At 41.8% G+C, this 26115-nt stretch overlaps 1 protein-coding gene across 1 annotated transcript in view; it reads left to right on the top strand.

The window, feature by feature from the left end:
• Window positions 1-26115, top strand: part of ankfn1 (ankyrin repeat and fibronectin type III domain containing 1) — a 195216-nt gene that overhangs the window by 21801 nt on the left and 147300 nt on the right. Inside the window, exons 2-3 of the mRNA XM_039739380.1 lie at window positions 9385-9580; window positions 22316-22526. Coding sequence (XP_039595314.1) covers window positions 9401-9580; window positions 22316-22526 — 391 coding nt within the window. The 5' untranslated portion in view covers window positions 9385-9400. The remainder of the gene's footprint in view (window positions 1-9384; window positions 9581-22315; window positions 22527-26115) is intronic.

The raw sequence follows: 26115 nt of genomic DNA, 5'->3' as shown, positions 1-26115 counted from the left end.
CCCCTCTACGCTTTAACCTTTCTTCTGAGCCAGATCATTGAGAGGCCTTCCTGAACTCAGTTTTGAGCCTGTAATCCCAGGGGACTTCAGGAACTTCTGGGAGGAGGTTCTAGTAGAAAAAAAAAAACCGAAGTGCACTGCTCCAGGACGATGTGAAGAAGAGGCCTAAACAGAACCGATTTGACTGGTGTGTTATGGATTACGTGGATTACGGCCACGGAAAAGAACACAGATAAACGCGGAAATGTGAACAAGGGTTCAGCAAGCAATATTCCTTATTTTCAACCCAAAAAATCTCTTTCCCCCAAAGAAACTCTTTTGTGAGTTTCATGTTTCACAGTTGTGGAATTATCTGACAAGACGAATGTGTGTTGGTTTCAGAAACCTGCATTCAAACTGAATCTGGTCTGTTTTCACTCATCACTAGGAGGGACTAAATTAGCACCTGTAAGAAAACAAGTCACAGAGATACAGAGTTGGGCCACCAGCTGATGACATCTGTTTAATTTGGCTGGTTCATAAAGCCAAGAAAAAAAAAAAAGAAAGAAAGAGAAATAAAGAAAGTGAAATTGCCAGCGCTGGTCATAGGGCGTCTCTCTCTCTCTCTCTTTGGTGACTCCTGGTAGGTTTGTTCATTAAATACCCTGCGACCAGAAGGGACGGGCGTTTCTGAGGAAGCAGAAGTGACGTTTTTATTCCTGGAGCCTCCTTTCTTTCACTTCTGAGGGCAAGCAGGGAAGTCACAGTACCTGTCACCTGTGGCTCGGAGTGGTATTACGCCTAACATAAAAGCCCTGAAGATGCTCCCTATTCATGCTTGTGTGTGTGGCACACCTTGGTGATTTGATAAAGCGCCTTTCATCCTACTCCTCTATAACGTTAGCCCCAAAGGTTAAGTGACTCATAAAGGGTCACATTGTGAACCAATGACGGAAACTGACCTGACACAAGCAGAATTTCATTTCACATACATTTTCATGAAATTGCATGAGGTTTTTGGGGTTCTTAAAAAGATTTTTGGGGTAGAAATCAAGAAATTTCACAACCTAAGGGAATCCTCTAGTGAGGACTATGGTTCATCCGACACAAAAAAAGTCAAAAAATGAGGCGTCAGGCTTTCCCGATGCACGAACATCTGATTGGGCACAAAAAGGAGCAGAGCTAACTTAACACGAACCTTGATAATCTTTAAAAAATATTTTCAGAAGGATGAGAGAGGAAACCACTGAAATCCTCTATTTCCAAAGTACAGTGGTACCTTGGTATACGTCCTCTTTAGAATAAGTCCAACTTGGTATACGTCCTGTTTGGACGAGAAAAATTTTGCTTGGTATGCGACCTTTGCTTGGAATACGACTCGAGTGCTAGAACATCGTGTGCTACCCTTGTTTACCTCTCTCAAGACAAAGCCACGACTGCCCACGAGCATCAGTACGCCAGTGACTAGCATTCAGTGAACAACCCACGCTATAATTCTATGTGAATTTTCACGTGATTTTGTGTTTTTTCGCGTAAATTTGAACTGATTGTTGAAAAGTATGAAGGTGGCATGCGTATTCAGGACATGGATGTTGCATACCGTATGCCGAGAACAACGGTATCTATGATTGTGAAAAACAAAGACGTTATTAAAAAGTAAATTGAGGTTAAATTTTCATTTATTTCATCTAATTGCTTTTGTATTTATGTATTTTAGTATTAAGCAGTGTTTAAATTATTTTATACAACCCCATCAATGTATAATATGCCAATAACAATAGGATTTTTTTTCATGGGAATGGATTAATCATTTCCCCTTTATTTTTTATGGGAACAATTTGTTTGGTATACGTCCTGTTTGGTATAAGTCAAAGGATCTGGAACGGATTAAGGACGTATACCGAGGTACCACTGTATCCCAACAAGTCAGCTTGCAGAAAAAACTAACAAAAAAAGGTTAATTTGAAGATAAGAGAACATCAAAAGAAAGGCAAAGGGAAAGCCTAAAAAAGGTAGCCCTGAGTCGACAGAACCCGGTCCACAGTCTGAACATCAACATAGAGACCAGAAACAAGATGATAATAATATAAAATATTTGTTTATGTAGTACCTTCCCATGCTCAAGGTCAAGAAAACAAGCCAACCGAATGCTCACACAACAGAAGATCAACAGTGAAACAACATGCCGGTGTGGAGGACGTGTCCTTGTGCCCAGAGATTCTCTTTCCAGGGCGGCCTGGGAATCCCTCAGAGGTGACGGGGACTGGACGTCTTTAATTAGACTGCTACCCCCTTGACCAGGATAAGTGGCATAAAATGGATTGATGAATAGACAGACATAGACACAATCAAATTACATACAAGTATGGAAAATAATGCAAAATTCATAATTAATAACAAAATACATACAAGCTGGCTGCAGCAAAAAAAAGGTGAGGCCTTCAAAAAAAGACCCAAAAAATAAAGGCCTGAATCCTCACTGGAGTGCCCCAAAAATGGATTTTACCTCAGATGAGGAAACAGGGAGGCTTCAAAATGGAGAACAGGCTTTTAAAGTTCAAAATGAAAAAGTCAGTCTTAAATATCTCAAATGATGTCTCACTCCAGCTTGAACACCAGAATCGTAAAAAGGATTTAACAAATAAAAATTTGGACGTAAGCATCAGTAGGCTTTGAGCCCAATTAACCGAGTTACCCAAACTGTTCTATAACATTTCAGTAATTATTTACCACTCTCATGCTGATCTTTCTGATTATAAAATAGGTCATTACGATAGCAATTGGAGAGAAGAATTGTTAATTAATTGCCGAATTACGATATTTCAGGATTCTTCTAGAGTGCGTCTTTCTCCTGCACGATTTGGCTCAAAAACTAATCAGCACATCGTCATCTCATAACAGGTTTAAGTTGCGAGTTTGGTATTTTCCCTCTAGCTATTTTAGCTCTAGACCGTCCTCAAGAAACTGTGACACACAGACAGACACGCACCCATCATCGAGATATCAGGGTCCCTAAAACATCGAGATCCGCCAAAAACTGGAGATTGAAATTTTTAATGAATCTAAAGCTTTTGCTCTTCCTCCATACACAATAGGTTATGGTGGGCGATGGCTCAAAGCAAAAATTGCAAAAACAACAAATTACTCAAAAAATATGAAAGACGAAAGGGTGTTGTCTAAAAGGTAATCCTCACCAAACAAGTCCTAACACAACAACTAAAAATCTTTGAGAGGTACGAGTTAAATCATATCTCACTGAGCCTGTGCATATGTGACAATGTATGACAGAACTCGTATGTCAGTGTGTCGCCACTTTAGATGCTGGTGAGCTTTGCTGCCACGTTTCAGTTATCTACTATAGTGCTGCAATCTAGTGGATAGCTAAAGAATTGTTTTATTTTTTTACGACTCAACAGCTTGTGGAATATAGTATAGTTACATAGTCGTGAAAGCGGTATAAAGCTGCTGATGTTTTGAAACAACTGGATTTGTTGCAAGTTGAATATTTCGATGATAATGACATTAATCGAGATAGTTACAATCAGTTGAATGATGTCATGATCAGGGCTGAATTTTGGGGTCTTATTGCCTCTTTTTATAGTGCTTAACCGTCGTTAGGGTCACAACCCACTTTTCTAGGGTGTGGTCTCTAGGGTTGTAACGTCGAGTTCATCGGCAACACAAGATAAATGTCAACGGTTGTACTAAGCTTTACTCAATCTGCAGATACATTCTTTGAACTCTGAAATTCTCTGTTATTGATTTTCATGTCTTGCCTGCATTTTGACTGCGATTCTTGCCTCTTGGCTGGGTTTTGACACTTTTTTTTTATTTGTTTTGTTTTGCCTTTTTCACATATCACCTGGTTCGAGTTAAAAAATTATCTCTTTCCTGCCGCGCCAGGACAGATAATGTGGAAGGTACTAGGCTGACCTGCCTTTTAAGGCGACCGACTTTTAAGTTGACCACTTCTTAAGGCAATTCAATATGTAAATCAATTTGATATTTTATACAAACTCATTAATTTGGTTATATTGCATTTGAGCGGTATTACTTTAAATAGTTTCTGTTATTTTTGTGATGAAATTTAAACGCTTTTTCTATATTGAGGTCGCCCTTTTGAACCCCCCTGATATTTACTACGCGGTGAGGCATTTGTACTCCATCAACATTAATTATTTCCAGAGACATAATTTTGTCTATTTTTCCAGCGCATCGCACACAAAAGCAAGGGAACGATGGGAGCACCAGAACTCTGCTCACATCATGTCGCCTGCATCGCAAGCTGCAAGTAGTAAGTCTTTGATAAGCGGAATACCGCTACGCTTTCCACTCACGGGACGGAAGGACAAACCCGACCGCTTTTATATAGTAAGAAAGAAGAAGAAGATATCGCACAGTCTGGAGTAGAAAATCATCTTTACCTGGAAAAACGAAACTACAAGTCCCATCGCATTGCAAAATGGACGGGCGTGTGAAACTCCGCGCCTGCATAGCGCTCACGGGACGGAAGGACAATCCCGACCGCTTTTATATAGAAGGATAGGCTCTGGTACAGATGCGGATTGTTGCCCTGAAGGTGTTTCTTCATTGTAAGATGTCCGACTTGTCATGACTGTCGGGACGGCAGTACAAGAACATTCTGCTGCCCACTGAGCGCCAACAGTCACCAGCTACAACAAGTGTGGACTTACTGCACTTGTGCTTCTGAGCCTTGCCATCCCGTCAAGGAATCTCCATCAATTGCAGGCTTTTAGTTGCGTTGATGGTCACAATAAAATAATTACCGTGTATACTTCTGTTTAAGTTCTTCCACGGAAAAGCTGGGGCTTGATAATTTCCGGTATTTTATAATGATGGCTGTGTAAGTTGAATGTGAGAATCTCACGCTATTGGTCCAAGAGATTATGATACGCTAACGGCCACCTGAGAGAGTAACCACGGAGCACACGGCCTTTTCTTTCTAAGTATTGTGCCTACGTGACCACATGCTAATACCCGAACTATTCTGAAGCGACGTTTGTACCGTTTTGTGTTTTTTGTATCTCACCCCCTCATACACCTTTATCGTAAGAGCATCCCTTATCTGCGATACGATACGATCTTCAGTCAGAAGAAAATATGAAACTGGTTTTAAATTAAAAGTTATTGAAGTGACAAAAGAAATTGGTAATTGCGCTGCTGCAATACAATTCCATGCATCTGAGAAACCGGTGCGAGATTGGAGGAGGCAAGAAGTGATGTATTTTTGAATGGGCATATAAGTCAGGGTTTGATTTTATGATCGATTTTTCGCGTTTCAAGACCTGACTTATACTCGAGGTTATACAGTAACAGTTTTACATTTTTGACAGAATTACAGTACTGTTGATACTAGAACTGTAAAAAAATGTAAATAACTGTATTAGAAGGCAACAAATTTCAGTGGAGTTCATTGTTTATCTTACATGCATAAACCAATAGTGCAGCATCCTGGTAATAAGTGGTCCAGCGGTCATTGTGTTGTAACAGTAGAAGTCGTCACAAAATCCATTAAGTGCAAAGAAGAAAATCATCCAAACAAGAACTCCCCAAACCACCAAGCATGTTCACAATGAATGGCATTTCCCACAAGGCTTTGCAGGGCCCTCAATGGTGATGGAGAGGTGGCCCCGCCTCTTAGGGAGCCACCCACAAAATGCATGGAAATATCAGAGGACATATTCTCACACATCGACCCTTCATAAAAACTAAATAGAATAAAATGAACGGGCGTTACATGCTTTGACAAATAATAAATGAACAGAAAAATATTATAAAAAAAATGAATAATAATGAAAAGATCACAAAGATGACAAAAAGAAACACTTGAAACAGGAGCAGGGGAGGAATCCTGGTGTGACCGTAACACTTGCAAATGGTTTCACTTCTCACTCCCTGGCGCACTTTTGATTTAATATAGCGCCTCTCACAGTGAATGCCACATCTGGGGGGCTTGCAGGCTGTGCTTTTGTTCATAGAGTCGTGTGTTTTGAGTGCCTGCACATCTAGCGAATCACCCAGGGTCGCAGTGAGAGTTATTGGTGATAACCCTAAACCTTGATACGTCTTCCATGGTGAGCATCATCCACAATTTACAGCCACAGCAACACTGTTTCCATATTCCTTTAGACTGAACACTGGTAGGTTAAGCACTCAGACAGCAAGAACTGGACGCACATTTGGGATTTGGTACATTATTATAATTCCTTATTATTTGGCGGACGTCTTTATCCAAGGTGACTTACAACATTTGAGCTACATCTGCTTACATTTCCCTTGTTTTTGCAGTCGGAGGACAGGCAGGTGAAGTGACCTGCTCATCGTCACATGGTGTCAGTAGTGGGATTTGAACCCACAACCTCAGGGTTAGAAGTCTAATCCTCAGAGCGCCTTTCATAGAAGCAGAGCTTTCAGACCCCTTTGGTAATTCTTTCCATGTTTCTACAGTGCGACTCTCTCTCCATTACAGTCCGGTACTTCAGCCACTTGCCGCACAAGCAGTTTGTATATAAGATGAATAGTTGTAATGTCCTCCACCCTCACCAGGAGGGACAGATTAGAAAATTAATGGATGTGAGGAATTTTCATGTTTTCCTAATGTGTTCATATGCTCTGCTTTTTATGTATAAATAAACAAGCCAGTAAACATACAGTACACCCACTGTTGCTTCAGGGAAGCCTGGCCTGCTGGGTTCCCCCCTGCTACAGTGATGTTATTTTTGTGTGAATTAACTGCTCCTCCATTCCTTTCAAGTACAGTATTCTGTATGTTGGCAGATCCTCGTCCCTCGTGCTGCTCATTCTGTAACTTTTATTGACAGAATTCAAAACTGTGGCTGCTGTCGAGTGGGGTGCCGTGGACCTCTCAGTAGGGAGACATACTGTAAGGGTCCAATTTTGTTTCTTAAAAATACGCCCGTCGTTTTCTGCTAGAGATGTTTACACCACTATTGATTTTTTTAAAATGTTAAAGTTGATTTGATTTTTATTTTTTTTTTTTTTTGAGTTTTGTGTTTGACTTTTTCCTGAAAATGTCAAGGCAATCTGTTTGGCAGACTGCAGCACAAGTTTCCCTCTGCACAAAAGCACTCACTACTGTCCCACTTTATTCACGTTGTCCATTGAAGGCTTTGTGTTCCTGTATGTCATTATAGAGTGCAGGGCATGCTGGCGTCACCGAGTTCAAGTTCAAAGTTTATTGTTATGTGCACAGTAAGGAAATACGTTTCCCTGTACAATGAAATTCTTTGTTTGCTGTCCACACCAAATGACAAAACCAATGTATAAAGATAAACATAAATAAGAAGTAGCAGATAGATAATAAGTAACAGAGGCAGCATAAAGTATAAAAACAGAATTGAAGTATAAAGTGTAATTGTGCAGGTAGGTGTGTGATGGGCAAGTCAAATACAGTTGTGTGAGGTCGATAGAATAAGGTGGACCAGGGTTATAAACTCCAGCCAGTTATTTAGGAGTCTAATGGCCTTGGGAAAAAAAGAGTTCATTAGCCTGGAAGTCCTGCCTGAGGGTAGAAGTGTGAACAGTTCAAATTGGAGGTGAGTCGAGGCAGTTCTTCTGCAGACTCTGCAGTTGTAGATGCTCTGCAGAGATGGCAGTGGGGTCCTGGTGATCTTCTCAGCAGTCTTTACCACTCTCTGCAGGCGTTTGCGGTCCATAGCAGTAGTGCTGCCATACCACACAGTGATGCAGCTGGCCAAGATGCTCTGAACAATGCAGCTGTAAAAATTGCTGAGGATCTTAGTCGACACACCAAACTTCATCAGCCTCCTCAGAAAATACAGCCGCTGTTGAGCCCTCTTGGCCAGTTGTGTGGTGTTAAGAGTCCAAGTGTGGTCCTCACTGATGTAGATGCCCAGGTATTTAAGGCTGCTTACCCTCTCCACTTCAAGCCCTCGGATGAACAGTGGCCGGTGAGGTCTCCTATCCTTCTTCATGTCCACTATCATCTCCTTTGTCTTGTCTGTGTTGAGGGTGAGGTTGTTGTCCTCACACCATGACGCCAGACTGTCCACCTCCCTCGTGTAGGCCACTTCATCCCCACCAGTGATGTGTCCAATCACTGCGGTGTCATCTACGAACTTCAGGATGATGTTATCTTTGTGGGAGGCGGCACAGTTGTGGGTGAACAGGATGTAGAAGATGGGGAAGAGGACGCACTCCTGTTGGGGTACCTGTATTTGTGGTAATGTGTGTGTGTGTGTGTGTGTAACACACAGTGGACTAGCTGTGAGCAAGTCAATAGTACCATCATGGTGCAGATTCTAGAAACACCTAGCTAAATAACTTCTTTATCTTGACCACATTGATTAAAAGATCAGAATTCATAAGTTACATGCCTTTTACTATAGGAGAGAAAAAGTTCAACTAAGCTTTCATAACATCTATATCTATATACATATATCTAAACTTGTGCTACTTCTCTAAGGCAGGTTCAGATCTAATCAATGGAGATTTCAGCATTAATGTTTGCAGTGAACTATCTATTGGAATGTATTTTGCAATGCATGTAGCAATAAAATACATGGTATTTGTCATTCCAACAGATACATCATAAACATTTGTGTTAACAAAAGGTATTGCATTTGATATTCTAATGGGTGGTGCATCACAAATATGTGTAGTAAAAAATGCATTGCATTTGTCATTCCAACAGGTGGCACATCAAACATTTGGAGTGGTAAAATGCCTTGCGTTTGACATTCTAACAGATGTTGCATCGCAAACATTTGTAGTAACAAAATGCATTGCATTTTACATTCTAACGGGTGGTGCATTACAAACATTTGTAGTAACAAAATGCATTGCATTTGACATTCTAACGGGTGGTGCATTACAAACATTAGTGCTGCTTTTATAAATCCCATTCTACATAGCATGTAACAAAGGCATACCACTCAGTGTGACACATAAATACACACACACATCCTTTTATTAAAGCAGTTATGTAATTCCTTTTATCCATCTTTTCTTATGCTTATTTTACGAATAAATTGTATAATCTGGTCTATTGCAGCAAGTGTGTTTAAGTAATTTGTTGAAAAATAATCTCTCTCTAGGTTTGGATCACTAACTGGGAAAGGTACTTAATATGGACGTTTGCTGACCAATTTATGAACTTTCTTCAAAAATCGTACAGATCTCTACTTGAGTGTGATGTTCCAGCTAGAAGGTGACTTAGTGACCCCTCACACCCACCTACAGGGGATATTCCACCCCAAAGCTTTCATTTCATGCTTTTCCGTTTGCTTAGAGTGTCACCGTTCCTTTAAAGTGGCAGTGTAGAAAGATCAGGTCATTTGTTGGACCAGATGCACCGTTGTTCTGCTGTTTCACTCTTTTTGTTTTTCTTCTTCTTCTTTTCAGGACTTTCCATGTCAAAATGACACAACAAATGCAAAACCTGCATCTCTCGAATCCGAGGAAGAGCAGCGGGCCAGCCTCTCCCAGCGCGGCCAAGCGACTCTACCGCAACCTCTCAGAGAAGCTGAAGGGTAGCCACTCGTCCTTCGATGAAGCCTACTTCTTCGGGCGCTCGGATCGTTTGCGGAAGGCGTCTGTGGTGAGCTGCACTAGCGTTTCAGCGGGGAAGGAGGGAAGTCATTTAGAATGACAGGCGCAGTAAATTAAATCAGAGCAGAGATGAAGTGAGATCATGAGGAGCCCATAAAGAAACCATCCATCACCGGGGAAGCAGTGTAGGGATGAGTATTTCCATTTGCTCACTGACACTTGTCAGATACAATGGCTCCTGACTAAATGATGGGAGGTATTCAGTGTGCAGGACTACAATCAGCAGTCACAAAGCCAACTTATTCTTTCATTTCATGCTCCATCTCAACTGCTGAGAAAGAGGGAGTTCGTTTTTTTTTTTAGTAGCTATTGTTATATGGCAGATTTTATGTAAAAATCAGCATGTAAATGACAGCAGGCAAAATGAGACCAGTTCTATGGTGGGGTCCCTTCAGGCCTGAGTAGGCGGCCAAAAGAGAACCCCGAGGACGCGATTTCCGAATATCTTGAGCTGGCACAGGTGATTGTATATAATCACAATACAGTCTGGGCCTGCCATCTCCACGTAGCTCTGTAAAACGATGCTTGATATGTATTCACGGTTTAAAAAAGGATAATCAAGCATGAGCCTGTCGCAGCGAGACTGTCCAACTTAATTTTCTTACACTCTTCACACGCTTCTGAACAGAAACCAGATGCTGCAGCTCCTTTATTTAAAGTCATGGCCACTTTCCATTCAGGTCCGAAATCAATTCCTGTCCTTTTCTATTCTTCTCCAGTCCTTGATAGCTTTTTGAAAGGTCGCACCCTCTGGCCTCCGGAGAAAAAGCACCTCCTCTGTTTCAATTACAGACCTATTAGATGGGAGGCTTGTCACGGCACACCCATGGGTGGAGTGGGCCTGTCACTCCTGGGCTGAGTGATGTGAAGCAGATCAGCCCACCCTCACTCCATTGTTACTGGGCCACAATGGTAACTACCAACAAAAGAAGAGGGATATATAACTCCTAAATCAGCAGCCTTTTACAGTCTTTAACGCACTCATGTAGACACTGGAACAACAAGATGCCATGGTCAGGAGTGTTCCATCCATCCATCCATTTTCTAATCTGCTGAATCCGAATACAGGGTCACGGGGGTCTGCTGGAGCCAATCCCAGCCAACACAGGGCACAAGGCAGGAACCAATCCTGGGCAGGGTGCCAACCCACCGCAGGACACACACAAACACACCAAGCACACACTAGGGCCAATTTAGAATCGCCAATCCACCTAACCTGCATGTCTTTGGATTGTGGGAGGAAACCGAGCGCCCGGAGGAAACCCACGCAGACACGGGAGAACATGCAACTCCACGCAGGGAGGACCTGGGAAGTGAACCCGGGTCTCCTAACTGCGAGGCAGCAGCGCTACCACTGCGCCACCGTGCCGCAGTCAGGAGTGTTGTCTTGTTGAATTATATGGGTAGCTTCAGCTTTGTATCCTCGACAGATACTTTTACCACATCCACAACACACTCCATCTTGGGGATTGTCACAAACATTTGTAGTAACAAAACACATTGCATTTGTCACTCCAACAGCAGGCACATCAAACATTTGATATTCTAACATATGGTGCATGTCTGAAGGGACAGCAGAAAACCAGATCAAGATCTCTGGACTGGGGGTGTGTGTGCAGAGTCAAAGCTGGTCACGGCCTTCTCAACGTTCCTATCATCTGCCTCAGTGTCATTCTTTGCTCTTGCCAGCTGTTGTTTTTTCCATGTAAACAGAAGAACAACCCTCTGTTGTCATTGGCACTTACCCAGAAGAACCCTCTGTCGTGTCTGCCATTGACCCTGCAGTTTAAGGCAGCGTTTCTCAACCTTTAAGTATTTGCGACCCGAGTTTTCATAACAGTTTTAATCGTACCCCCCATTTTTTTTTAAATGTAGATGCATATTTTACTATACCTACTTAACTTTTATCGACATTTATCTAACTCTATATTTATTGTTCTAGTATCAGAATGTAGTTTAAGTTCATTTGTTTTGGTTTCAACAGATTTTGTTTCATATTTTTGATTCTTGTTTTCTTTTTTTCACATCTTCGCGCCCCCCTTTTTGTTACTTCGTGCCCCCCCTAGGGGGGCCCGCCCCACAGGTTGAGAACCACTGGGTTATGTAACTTCCTCCCTTCCCACAGGGCCACCCTAATTTTAATTACAAATAAATGAAATAATTAAGACTGCTACTATGTACCATATAATTTCACAATATACACTCACCGGCCACTTTATTAGGTACACCTTGCTAGTGTCGTGCCTAGCTGGAGAAAATCACTGAGTGTGTCACACTACACGACTGCATGTCAGGGGCGCATGCTGCGACTTTCTCTGACTCACTAAGATTTTGTAAATGAAGGCTGAACAGTGCTGCTGGGAAATGTATCCTTAACTTTGTGAACAAGTCTGCTGCTCCTACCACCTTTTGTGAGCTTTGTAGTCTTTTCCAGATGGCCTAGAGTAGGACATATAACTGAGCCGTTATTTTACACCCACTTTATTTGATACACCTTGCTAGTGTCGGGTTGGACCCCCTTTTCCCTTCAGAACTGCCGTAATTCTTCATGGCGCTGATTCAACAAGGTGCTGGAGACATTCCTCAGGGATTGTGGTCCAAATTGACATGATAACATCACACAGTGGCTGCAGATATGCCAGATGCACATCCATGATGTGAATCTCCTGTTCCATCACATCCCAAAGGTGTGCTCTATTGGATTGAGATCTGGTGACTGTGGAGGCCATTTGAGTCCAGTGAGCTCATTGTCATGTTCAAGAAACCAGTTTGAGATGATCTGAGCTTTGTGACAAGGCACGGTATCCTGCTGGAAGGAGCCATCAGAAGATGACTACACTGCGGTCTTAATGTTCAGCAGCAATACTCAAGTAGGCTGTGGCATTTAAATGATGCTCAGTTGGTACTAAGGGGCCTAAAGTGTGCCAAGAAAATATCCCCCACACCATTATGCCACCATCACCAGCCTGAACCGTTAAAACCAGGCTGCATAGATCCATGCTTTCATGTTGTTGACGCCAAATTCTGAACCTACCATCTGAATGTCGCAGCAGAAATTGAGACTCGTCAGACCAGGCAACGTTTTTCCAGTCTTCTGTTTTCTAATTTTGGTGAGCCCATGTGAATTGCCACCTCACTTGCCTATTCTTAGCTGACATGAGTGGCACCAGATGTGGTCTCCTGTTACTTTTGCCCACCTACTTCAAGGTTCGACATGTTGTGTGTTCAGAGCTGCTCTTCTGCACACACCTTACCTGTAATGAGTGTTACTGTTGCCTTTCTATCCACTTGAACCTGTCTGGCCATTTTCCTCTGACCTCTGGCATCAACAAGGCCCAGAGAACTGCCACTAACTGGATTTGTTCCTATTTTCAGACCATTCTCTGGTTATGGATGAAAATCCCAGTAGATCAGCAGTTTCTGAAATACTCAGAGCAGCCCATCTGGCACCACCAACCAGGCCTCGTTCAAAGTCACTTCAGTCTCCTTTCTTTCCCATTCTGATGCTCGGTTTGAACTTCAGCAGGTCGTCTTGTCAATGTCTACAGGCCGAAATGCATTGAGATGCTGCCATGTGATTGGCTGATTAGATATTTACGTTAACAAGCAATTTAACAGGTGTACCTAATAAAGTGGCCACTGAGTGTATAATAGATGATGCCAGTGTAGCTATATTATTCCATACCTTTCCAGATTTATCAAATGTCTGTGCATTTATTTGCAGGGGGTGTGCACTATAGCTCGACCGGCCCACCAGTAAACCTTCCGCCAATGTCTGCACCCATTGTCCCGCCTCCTGTGGGCTGTTCTGCTTGGCCACACCTCTCACTTCCATCACTTTGCAGTCATCTCTTTGGTTCTGCTGCACAGAATGAGTCTTAATTGTTACTCAGGGTTCGTTTTTTGAGCTTTCTAGGTATCTTTTTTAAAGGCTTTTCAATTGTAGTGTTTCTGTATTTTTTAACCTTTGACTTAAAAACAAAGTTTTTAAACAAAAGTGATTTCCCTCCACACTAGCATATTTACATCATTTACAGAGGCAGCCTCGTCCACACTAAAATGCCATGATGTAGACGTTTTCCTACCTTGGCTTGCATGCATCAAAAGAAAAAAATCCTTGAAAGGATGACAATGCTGTCGGCCACAGGGTTTTTTGCAGAACTGTAGTGACCAGTAAACTATTTATGGATAATAACAACAACAACGACATTTATTTATATAGCATATTTTCATACAAAAAAATGTAGCTCAAAGTGCTTTACAAAATGAAGAATAGAAAAATAAAAGACACAGACAGAAAAATAAGTCAACACTAATTAACATAGAATAAGAGTAAGGTCTGATGGCCAGGGAGGACAGAGAAAATAAAAAAAAACTCCAGACGGCTGGAGAAAAAAATAAAATCTGCAGGGATTCCAGACCACGGGACCGCCAATTCTACCTCACATAAATGAAACAGTCATCTTTGTATTTAGGGTTCTCACGGAAGAATTTGATGATGATGGTCACGTAGACTTCTGGCTTTCAGTCCATCAATGTTGGAGCATCATGATGCTTTGAGTAGGTGGTGGTGGCGCAGGCGATGTTTTCGGAGAGGCGCCAAATCTATTCGGATGCAGTCCATCCCGCTTGGAGAAACGCGGCCTTTCCCAAAAGAGGTCCCAATTGTCAATAAACCCGATGTCTTGAGTCTCGCAGAAGCCTTTCAGCCAGTTGTTTAATCCCAGCAGACGACTGTAGTATTCATTTGATCGTCTGACGAGAGGTAGTGGACCCGAGATGAAGATTTTTGTCAATGGGGTCCTCTCCTTTGTGTCTTTAATTAGTGTTGCGAAGTCAGCCTTGAGAACCTCCGACTGTCGGTGCCTTATGTCGTTTACGCCGGCGTGTAAAATAATGGATCCAACTGCCCTCTTGTGCTTCTCATATATGGTCGGTGCACGTCTCATCACATCTCGAACTCGAGCACCGGGAAAACAAGAAACAAAAGATTTTCTATTAGGGCATTGATAGTGAGGTTTTGTACAATCGAATCACCTACCACGATTACATCACCCGGGGTTGAAGGCAAACTGTGGACGCGGAGAGGGTCGAACCGGTTCTGGATTGAGATGCTCGCCTGTGCTGATAGAGGTGTTCTAGCCTTGAACCCCCGCTTGCATAGCTGAAACACGCCAAGGTCTTCATCGGCGTCGTCGTCGCTCCTACAACACACTGGGGTGAAGCTTACTTGCCCTTGGAACTGAGCGGCACGAGGTGGGGTTGACGTTACGTCGACTTCAGATGTCGAAGATGGTTTATCCAGCAGCCGAGCCTTCAAATCTCTAAGGTACCTTCATCTGGACAGGAGTTTTTGAATCTGTTTGTCGAGTGCCTGGAGTTCTTCGACGACGACGACGGCAACACAATTCATCTCACTGTCGGCCATTGTCTGCTTCTACTTCCGCTTCCGCTTCGTGACCTTGGAAAGAAAGAGAGAGAATGAGAAGCTGGGGAGAAAGAGCATGTAAGGCGTCACCCAAAACCTGACACTGACATAAGCAGAATTCACTAAGGGAAGAGGAACATAATAAGCATGAACAAATCGGAGCGCAACTGGAGGCCCCATTTTCAAAACTCTACGTTTTCACCCATCCACATTGCAATGCCAAGGCGGCGTTTTCAGAAATGCATGCTTCAGGAGAGTGTTTTCAAAAGTCTCAGTTTATAAGGGTTAAAAAAAGTGCTGGGGATGTCTGAACGAAAGGCGAATACAGGGACTAATGCCTGCATGTTTAAAACGAAATAGTGCGGCCATAGCACTTAAGTTCTTGCCTAATGATTTTGCTTATATTAAGACAGATTACCGTTTCATCATTGGCACGTACATCTTCATCTTCATTTTCTTATATTTAGCATCTTGACAGAACAGCATAGTGGTACAGAGGTTAGTGCTGCCGCCTCACCACTCAAAGAGATGTAATTGAAATACCAGCGTGGCGCCGTGTTTATCAAGCGCTGTAGAATTGCACTGAAAGTCACGCTAGGATAATTTGCCCCACCTCAGAGTAGGACATGAGAAGAATTTAGGAAGAGTCCTACACCCAACCCCAGCTAGGAGTGAGAGTTCACGTTTGAGAATGAAGGACGTCAAGACTTCACGACACCCTGAGCTGCAAACTGGAAGATATGACATTTTGTAGTTTTCTGATTCTAAAGTTAAGTTTTCAAAGTCCCTAAAGTCTTACTGTTCACCACACTACTTGGTAGCTTATACCAAGTGTCTATCGTTCTTTGTGTAAAGAAAAATCTTCCTAATGTTTGTGCGAAATTTACCCTTAACAACTTTCTAATTGTGCCCCCATCAGAGGCGTAGCTAAGGTTTTCAGCGCCCGGGGACAACTGAAGATTTCGTGCCCCCTCCTGTTTGCCAAAATGCAAAGGGGAAGGGAAAGAAAATTTTTTAAAATGTATTTAAAATAATAGTATTTTAAGAAAAAAAAATCATATTTTTTATTTTAAATAGTTTTTTTACATTTTTTAAAGCACTTTATGCGCTTATTTTCAAGGTTTCGCTAAATTTATAAAGATAGAATGAAGTAAAATAATTAAGACAACAATGGTAGGTCAAAAATATAATTATTCTAAAATATTATTCAAATATAACATTGCAAAAATGTAAACATTACATTGGATATAATAATATAATAACCTGAAAATGAAGTTAGTATAAAGTAAAAAAATAGTTTGATGTACAGTATAATGCTTTAAATGTAATTATTAACTTCAAAAAGAAATTTTCCTAACCTTTGCTGCTGCAAATTTATCGATTAGTTCATTAAAATGTATGCTGTCGGTAACCTCCCGCTCCACACTCAGCAAAGCCAAGGCTGACGATCTTTCCTGTGCCATGGATGATCTGAGGTAGGACAAGATAAGTTTTAATTTACTGAAAGATCTTTCACAACTGGCGATGGAGGTTCCTACAGTCAGTAAAATTTGAAGACCAACTCTCAGATTTGGAAATAGTCCATGAATTGCACTGCATTGCTACCCAGCATCGAAACAATAAAAATACATATAATTAGAAATCAAAAATTTGTAATGCCGTATATACTCACGTATAAGTCGAGTCTTGAAACCCGAAAAATGGTTCATAAAATGAGACACATACGCCCACTGAAAAATACAATTAATTTTTTTTTACATCTTCTTGCCTCCTCCAATCTCGCACCAGTTTCTCAGACGCATTGAATTTTGTTGCAGCAGCGCACTTACCAATTTCTTTCTCTACTTCGATGAAGTTCAATTTAAAACCAGCTTCATATTTTCTTCTGATCGAACACTCCATCGTAGATAAGGGATACTCTTATGATAAAGGAGTATGAGGGCGTGCGATACAAGAAACACAAAACAGTGCAAACGTCACTTCGGAATAGTTCAGGTATTACCGTGTGGTCGCATAGTCACAACAGAGAGAAAGAGAGAGAGATAGAGATTAGGAGCACACACTGATATAGCGCATCGCCACACCCACATTCAAGAAAAGGCTGTGTGCTCCGTGGTTACTCTCTCAGGTGGGTGTTAGCATATCATAATCTCTTGGACCAAGAGCGTGAGTTTTCCGCATTCGACTTATATGACCGACATTATAAAATACCAGAAATTATACAGTAAATTCAAGTCCCGATGGTAAGCATGTAAAATAATAATAGTAAGCAAATTTAGAATAGTAATCGATAACCCATTCCTAACATTGTCTGCCTCAGTTACCTTCGTTTTTTCATAATCCTTATAAACAATTTGTTGCTTTTCCTTTCCATTTGTGTATAGTTTATTATTCCTTTCTTCTGTCAGCACCACAACAGTGAAATTTTACTAAGCTCTTATTTTTCCCCGGCTTTCTTTCCTATAATTGGTAATCATTGTGCCTGTACATCACGACTCAGGATGAGTCAATTTGCTCATCGTACTAATTGGGCAATCAAGCAAAGTGTAGACAATGAGTACACATCACAACTCAATAAGGTAGCGCACGAAATCAGTTAATGACAAAGACATGAAAACATTATTTTCCTTCGACAAATACCCCACATACAGTACGTGCAACCATAAACAAATCTGCATTACCCGTTGCTTCTTTCTGGCTATGCACAAGAATTCAAAAGAGATGAAACAATTACCTGTGGGAAGGAAAGTGAAGGAGGAGGGAAGTGGCATTTCTTCATGCTGGAGTCGCAGAGCCAGTTTTGACTCAGACTGTCGTCCAAGTGAACCACGGCTTGATGAGCTAATCTTGGGGTGTTTTGAGTTCCATGGACTGCATTAATGCATGTAAATTAGTTAATTATGCAAGATGTATCAACAATCAGATACAAATAAGTGCATCATACGGTACGCATTACAGCTACGCACATGCCATGTCATTCAGTTGCCAGCCATAATCAACATACAAAAGATGCAGGAGGCCAGGGTTGGGAGACTGATGGAGCTTTCTCCTTTAATATTAGTCCAAATTAATTAATTAAGTATATTTATTTATTTATTAAAATTTATTTATAGACCATGGCTCTGAGGCTAGGGATTTGCACGGGTAATCGGTAGGTTTCCGGTTCAAATCCCGTAAATGCCAAAAGTGAATCTACATACTTCGTTGAGCCCTTGAGCAACGCCCTTAACCTGAGATTGCTCTGTCTTGGGAACAACGTTAATCTGCATCCAGCCCTGCAAGTAGGCCCTCCAACCTGCAGGGAAAAATCATAAAAAGCCTCACACTGATTCCATTCCATCTGAACTAGTGTGGTGCTGAGGTGTCACCCACTGCATGGCTTGACTTGAGTACCAATCTGGATCCTGAGTTGGTTTGTCATTTGATAGTGGGTGCAGTAATGTGCTGTATCAGTGTGTGCTCCGAACCTCTCTCTCTCTCTATAGACCACATTTAAGGCCACAGAAGTGGTTTCCAAAGTGCTGTACATGAAAACAGATAAATAAAATCCAAGATCGATCGATAAAAATCAAATAATTAAAAGAAGTAAATAAAAGCAAACAACTGACAAATAATTAGCAGCATATAAAAACACATCATGAGTGACGACAAGCCATTGTGTTTTCAGCAAAGGTTTCAAAACTGACCGGGTTGGACTGGTAGGCTGTTCACCGCTAGAGCATGATCCCCCCTATTTCTTTCCTCTTGATCGTGGTAAGGCCTGTAGACAATCAGTCAGACAATCTCAGGGATCAAGAAGAGGCTTAAGAGACAAGGAGGTCAGACTAGATAAGCCCCCTAAAGGTGTGCAATAAAATTTTAAAATCAATTCTAAGACTGACAGGAAGCCAATGAGGTGACGCCAAGAGAGGAGTGATGTGCTCACACTGTTAAGACCAACTGCTGGCGGTCGAGAGAAGAGTTTGACTGACACCACAGGACAATGAGTTACAATAGTCAAGATGGGATGACACAAGAGCATGGGGAACTGTTTCCAAATTAGCAAAACAAAGAAAAGACTTGATTTTTATGATGAGATGGCTTCTTATGACAGAGTTTATCTTGCTTATCCAATTGACGAGACTATTGTCAAGGGTAACACCGTGGCTTTTTGCAGTTGTCTGGTGATGTTTCGCTTGAGTGCCTAGATTAGTGACAGGCGTATGAGATGCACCGGATGGACTAAACAGCATCATCTCAGTTTTATTTTAAATCAAGAAAATCTGACGACCACCAGCTCTTTACATCATCTAAGCAAGCCAGGAGAGACCCCAGGGAGTCGTTTTTAAGCTGTTGATAAATTTGAGTGTCATCCGCAGAACAGTGGAAAGATACATCATGCTTACGGAAAACAGAGCCAAGAGGAATTAAACATAATGAAAATAGAATTCGCCCAAGTAAAGAACCTGGTGGGATCCCATATTTTAGTTGAGTGTGGGGAGAAACCTTAATTTCACAAAAATATGAACGAGACCAATGTAGAGCAGTACCTCGAATGCCAATCACATTCTCTAAACGATACAGTAAAACATTGTGATTGGTGGTCAAATCGAAAAGTACAAGTGTAACGGGTGGCCCACAGTCAGACAATACAATAGCAGTAAGAACTTTTAATAGAGCCATTTTAGTACCGTGATGTTGTTTAAAGCCAGACTGAAAAATTTCACATGCGTGATTATCCTCTAAAAAAACTTTTTCCAGCATCTTTGACATAAAAGGTAGCTGAGAGTTACGAGGTCTGTCCTGAAAGTATCCAGCCATGTAAAATGAAGAATAGATATACTTATTGAAGGAGATACAAGACACGTAGGACAATGACGCCTCAGTCCCCTTCAAAGTAGGCACCTTGGGACTGCACACTGTTCTCCCAGAGTCTCTTCCACTGTTCAAAACACTCAGCAAAATCCTTTGTTGGAATCGACCATCAGCTGCCTCGTCGTATTTTCCTGAATCTCATCCATAGTCTGAAATCTCTTCCCTTGCAAAGGTGATTTTAGTGTTGGGAAAAGCCAGAAGTCACAGGGCACCAAATCTGGGTTGTAGTGTGGGGCTGAGTCACCTGGGTGATTAGATGTTTCATAAAAACGCCCTGCACAATCGTGATGCATGGGTGGGTGCATAGTCATGATGGAACTGCCAATCACCAGTTGCCCAAAACCTTGGCTGTTTTCGTCATATTGCATCTCTCAACTGGCAAAGAACATTGAGGTAGTACTTCTTTTGAATTGTTTGGCCCTTAGGAGTGTACTGGTGACGGACAACACCTCCTCAATCAAAACAAACACAGTTAACTTGGTCTTGAGATTTTGCTGCAACATTTCAGGCATGGCGACTTCCATTGGGACAACTGGGACTTTGTTTCCAGATCATAGCCGTAGACTCACAATTCATCTCCGGTTATAGATAGATAGGTAGATAGATAGATAGATAGATAGATAGATAGATAGATAGATAGATAGATAGATAGATAGATAGATAGATAGATAGATAGATAGATAGATAGATACTTTATTAATCCTAAGGGGAAATTCACATACTCCAGCAGCAGCATACTGATAAAAAACAATATTAAATTAAAGTCTGATAAAAACGCAGGTATAACAGATAGTAACTTTGTATAATGTTAACGTTTACCCCTCCCATAGTTTGGCAGAGGAACGATCTCCTCATTGTGTCAGTGGAGCAGGACGGTGACAGCAGTCTGTCTGTCACTGAAGCTGCTCCTCTGTCTGGAGATGATCCTGTTCAGTGGATGCAGTGGATTCTCCATGATTGACAGGAGTTTGCTCAGTACCCATCGCTCTGCCACGGATGTCAAACTGTCCAGCTCCGTGCCTACAATAGAGCCTGCCTTCCTCACCAGTTTGTCCAGGCGTGATGCGTCCTTCTTCTTTATGCTGCCTTCCCAGCACACCACCTCATAGAAGAGGGCGCTCGCCATAACCGTCTGATAGAACATCTGCAGCATCTTATTGAAGATGTTGAAGAACGCCAGCCTTCTAAGGAAGTATAGTCGGCTCTGTCCTCTCTTACACAGAGCATCAGTATTGGCAGTCCAGTCCAGTTTATCATCCAGCTGCACTCCCAGATATTTATAGGTCTGCACCCTCTATTGTATCTATCATATAGGTTATGACCTTCTTGAGGAAATCTGGTTCATTGGTAACAGTTTGAAGCAAGTCATTAGCAACTGCAGCACAATAGACCTTCTACTCTGGTAACAGAAGCTACAAAATAGAATTTTGCCACGATATGCTTCATACCAAGATCCCATGTCAAAATCTCTTGCAGCCCGCACACGTTCAACATTCTTAGGTGTTCTACTTGTTTCAGGCCTTCCAGTATGTGGATCACTTTCATCAGATTCCCGGTCATCTTTAAAGCATTTGTGCCACACTTTTATTTGTTGCTGTACTCTTTGTGTCGTCCCCAAAAACCTTAGTGAATTGTTCAAATAGTTTCCGCGGATGTTCAATCTTAACACAAGATTTGATGCAGATTTGTTACTCTACTCACTCAGTCGTTTTAAATGCGATGGCCACACGGTACACGTATTCACTCTACGTCCCCACTGACTAGTCCGATGAAGTCATCATTGTTCACGCATGCACATTTCATTCCACTCTCCTTGACCGCCAGGTTACATCGATACATCGACAATCCGTTCTTGTTATAGTAACAGTGCCTGGACTTTTTCTGGACAGACCTCGTATTGGTCTAAAATTTGACAGCACAATCAGATGAAGGTTTGGTTTTTTGAAGAGAGGGCGCACCACAGAATATTTAAAATAGGCCAGGACTGAACACGTTTTGAGGGGAGGGTATTAATAATATTCATAATAGAAGGTCCAAGAGTTTCAAGGACCTCCTTTAACAACTGTGTATGCATTATATCATAGGGACAGGTTGTGGACTTGAGTTGGCTAACCAACAGGGACAAATCTGGAAGAGAAATCAGATATAAATTCATTTAAAAAGAACAGCTAAGGGAGTTTAGTTCGTCCTAGGAGAGCGGTGGAAAACGAGATCTGATTATATCAACTTTATCCACAAAGAAATTTAAAAACCTTTCACGAATATAGACTGACAACTCAAAGCAAACAGAAGTATGAGGATTTATAGCAGCATTTATGACATTAAGTAGCACTAGGTTAAAATAGCATTAAGGTTTCTTACGCTGTCCCAGTTGGTGAGTCACTGAGCACGTGCAGAAGTGACTGTCCTCTGAGCCTTCTCTCTTTGTGTCCACCCTGACAGAATGTGCAGTCCAATGAGGCTCTGTTCGAGGCTGTGGAGCAGCAGGACTTGGACGCCGTACAGATCTTGCTCTATCAATACACGGCAGACGAGCTGGACCTGAATACTCCCAACAGCGAGGGACTCACGCCACTGGACATAGCCATCATGACCAACAATGTGCCCATTGCCAGAATCTTACTGAAAGCTGGCGCCAAGGAGAGCCCACACTGTGAGTACTGCTGTACAATGGTTGGGGAGGGATGGGGTTTGAGGGTCCAGAGTGCAGTGTGATTATGAATTATTTCTGAACATTCACCATATATTAAGAAAGAAACAGTCAAAGTGCTGCATAGCCTTATAACATCTTCTTGAGCGTCATCCGCCCCTTGTTAACTCTTTAAACTCAGCCTTACTTGGGTCAGATGTCTGCTACTTTGATTTCACCAGCCATAACTTCAACATCCTTCACTATTCATGTTCCATCTGCCAAAGAAAAGGTCACGTATCTCTCTTTCAGAATTTTTACATCTGTTTAATTTACACATTTGTTGCAATAGAATAAGCTGCAAAATTCAGCAACTTTTTTTCTTTTTTGCTAAAAAATGCACTTTGAATGTTATTCTTATTTTCACAGGTGTTAGAATAAGCTTGCACACGTTACAAAAAGTGTCAGTGCATGTGTTAGAAACACCCAGAAAAGAACAAGTACAAGAAACATTGCTTTATTTTGGTTTTGTTTTATGTTTTCAAGGTCAAACAGGGTTTTTATTCTCGTCTTCTCTCCATATCCATTATTGAGGACCACTGGCCAATGTAACATTTTGAAGGTCAGGTCTGATTCTGTCAGAATATATTTGTATATAGTTGGTAAATAAATGATATTGTGTATCTAAATTACAACAGCAATAGTCAAAAGATTCAAAAACATCTTTACAAAACATTCTGAAAGGTAGCAAGGGGAAAAGATAGAAAGTGAAAAAAAGGTAGAAAGTGGAAAAGATAGAAATGGGGAAAAAAGATAAAAACAGGAGAAAAGGTAGAAAGTGGAAAAAGATAGAAAGTGAAAAAGATAGAAATGGGAAAAAAGATAGAAACAGGAGAAAAGGTAGAAAGTGGGAAAAGATGGAAAGTGGAAAAAAGTAGAAAGTGGGAAAAGGTAGAAAGTGGAAAAGATAGAAACAGGGGAAAGGTAGAAAGTGGGAAAGACAGAAAGTGGAAAAAATAGAAAGTGGGAAAGATAGAAAGTGGAAAAAAGTAGAAATGGGGGAAAGGTAGAAAGTGGAAAAAAGTAGAAATGGGGAAGAAAGAAAGTGGGGAAAGATAGAAAGTGGGAAAAGGCAGGGAAAGGTAGAAAGTGGAAAAGATAGAAAGTGGAAAAGCTTGAAAGTGGCATGGGGTGTCATTTGAAAGTTGAAACGCTCTTTTTGGTTAGCAGATAATTTCTGTCAAATTGAACACAGCTGAGTCAGGATGTTCAAGAAAGCCACGTTTTGTGGCAGGCGTTGCTGTGACGCAGCCATTCAGCCATCTTAGAAAGAAAACAGAGGAGGCAGCTAAAAGCCCTGGACAAGGCTCAGACCTGGGCAAAAAGTGCTGCACGTGGGCAAAAGGAACATCAGTTATAAATACAAGATGGGAGACACTGGCCTAAAGGAAGCAACTTCTGAAAAGTATTTAGGGGTATTTTTGACACAATATTTTCATTGACTAAAAGATGTGCAGAAGTGATTGAAAAGGCAAATCAAATTTTAGGTTATATCTCCTCAAGGCTGCTGGATATCATGGCCAGTCTGTACACTGGTAGTGTGAGTGCTGTGCAGAGTGGAGGCAGAACGTCTGTGTTTTTTCCCATTTGATTCTGGGGTCCGTCGGTGGTGTGTTCTGCTCCTACTTTGTTCAATACTTGTATGGACTGGGTGTTGGGCAGGGTCGTGGGGTCCAGCGGCTGTGGGCATCAATTGGTGAAGAAAGATTCACGGATCATGACTTTGCTGAAAATGCTGTGATCTTCAGAGTCAATGGAGGCTCTGATTAGGGCTCTCAAGACACTGAGTGAGGAGTCCAGGCGTCCTGATAAAAACCAAAATCAAGGCCTTTAATGACCTCCTGGGCACGGCCATCAGCAGTGTGTCTGTCCATTGAGAGAGTGTCGACCTCATCAAGAGGTTTACTTACCCCGACAGCGACATTCATGTCTCTGGTGACTCTACCTATGAAGTCAGTAGCAGAGCACGGGTGGTCATGAGGTCACTTGAAAGGGGTGTGTGGCCCTCCTGATATCTCTGCAAAAGGACGAAGGTCCAAGTCTTTAAAGTCCTGGTGCTTTGTGTCTTGCTATATTTTTGCGAGACATGGATGCTATCCAGTGACCTGAGATGACTGGACTACTTCAGTACTGTGTCTTTTCGGAGAGTCCATGGATACCGCTGGTTTGACTTTGTGTTGCTAATGGAGTCCAAAATGAAGCACAGTACATGCATTGTGAGGGAGTGTCAGTTACGGCACTACGGCCTTGTGGTGAGATTCCCCGAAGGGTGATCAGGCTCACAGGATCATCATTGTTGACCAGGCCAAGGGGTCACCCACATAATACCTGGCTGCAACAGGTAGAGGGTCATTTCTGGAGGAAGGGACTGGACCTCATGTCTGCATTGGGGAGGCTGCCAACCAGGATCCCAAGCTGTTTCGTCATGTGGTTGGTGTGGTAACACGCTGTACCAGTGCTTTCACCACAACCTGACCTGAGCTGATCATAAAAACTGTAGAATTTAACTCAAGGAACGTTATGCTCAAACTATATAATGCAGTGGTGAGACCACATCTGGAGTACTGTGTGCAGTTCTGGTCACCACTGTACAAGAAAGACATAGCAGCACTTGAAACTGTGCAGAGGAGAGCAACCAGGTGCATCATGGGACTTACCCTGGAGACTGCGTGGGGACCTAATCCAGAAGTTCTCTCAGTCATTAGTAAAGCTGATCCAGCAAACTTCTTTCAGCTTAAAAGTGAGTCCGGTACTTGATGACATCAGTGGAAATTAAGTGGAAGTGCATTTAACACTCATTGTGAGACTCTGGACAAATCTACAGAGAGATGGACATAAAGCGGAAACCTTGAGAACCTTTAAGAAGAATCTGGAAGAGATGTTGGGACAGCTGATCCATTAGCTAAACAAATGGGCCTGATGGGATGAATGGTCCTGTCTTGTTAGTCACGTTTTTTATGTGCAATGTGGCATCAGGTTATGCAATACGGCTTTTTAATGGCAAACACTGCACTTTAATTTTATCGATGAGGAAATGAATGATTTTATGCAGTTTTTAAAACACTTTGTATTAGTGTTTGAAACAATAGGACCGAGTTTAATGGGTTATGTTACAATATATTGGATGGCACCTTTCTGGTCATATTGCCATAATGTCCTTGCAATGCCCTGCTGGGTGATCGTAAAATTTTGTTTGTTTTAAATGTGAGAAATGCAAAGTTAAAAAGAAAGTTAATCTCATCTATCACACAACTTGGTAGGATATTAAAAAAAAAAAAAAAAAACAAGAGCAGGAGATTAGAAACCGTGAAGACAAAAACAAATTTTTACGTCGAAAGCAAAAAGTGATCAAAAACTCAAAGTCTAAAAAGGAATAGCAAGGACTCATTAGCCGTTAAAAATTGTCCCACAGTAATTCAAGGCTGATCTATAAAGAGAGGATTAAAAGATCACCAATCAAGGCAGTCTTTACACCTTTCAACTAACGAGGGCAGGGTCGTGACCTCTGTGAACACGCCCCCCAACCCAACACGCAGCGTTGGCATCATCCTCA

This window comes from Polypterus senegalus, chromosome 17 (assembly GCF_016835505.1).
Source record: "Polypterus senegalus isolate Bchr_013 chromosome 17, ASM1683550v1, whole genome shotgun sequence".
In the NCBI taxonomy this organism is placed as follows: domain Eukaryota; kingdom Metazoa; phylum Chordata; class Cladistia; order Polypteriformes; family Polypteridae; genus Polypterus; species Polypterus senegalus.
Note: the sequence above shows the minus strand (reverse complement) of the source record. Positions and strands in the feature narration are given on the sequence as shown.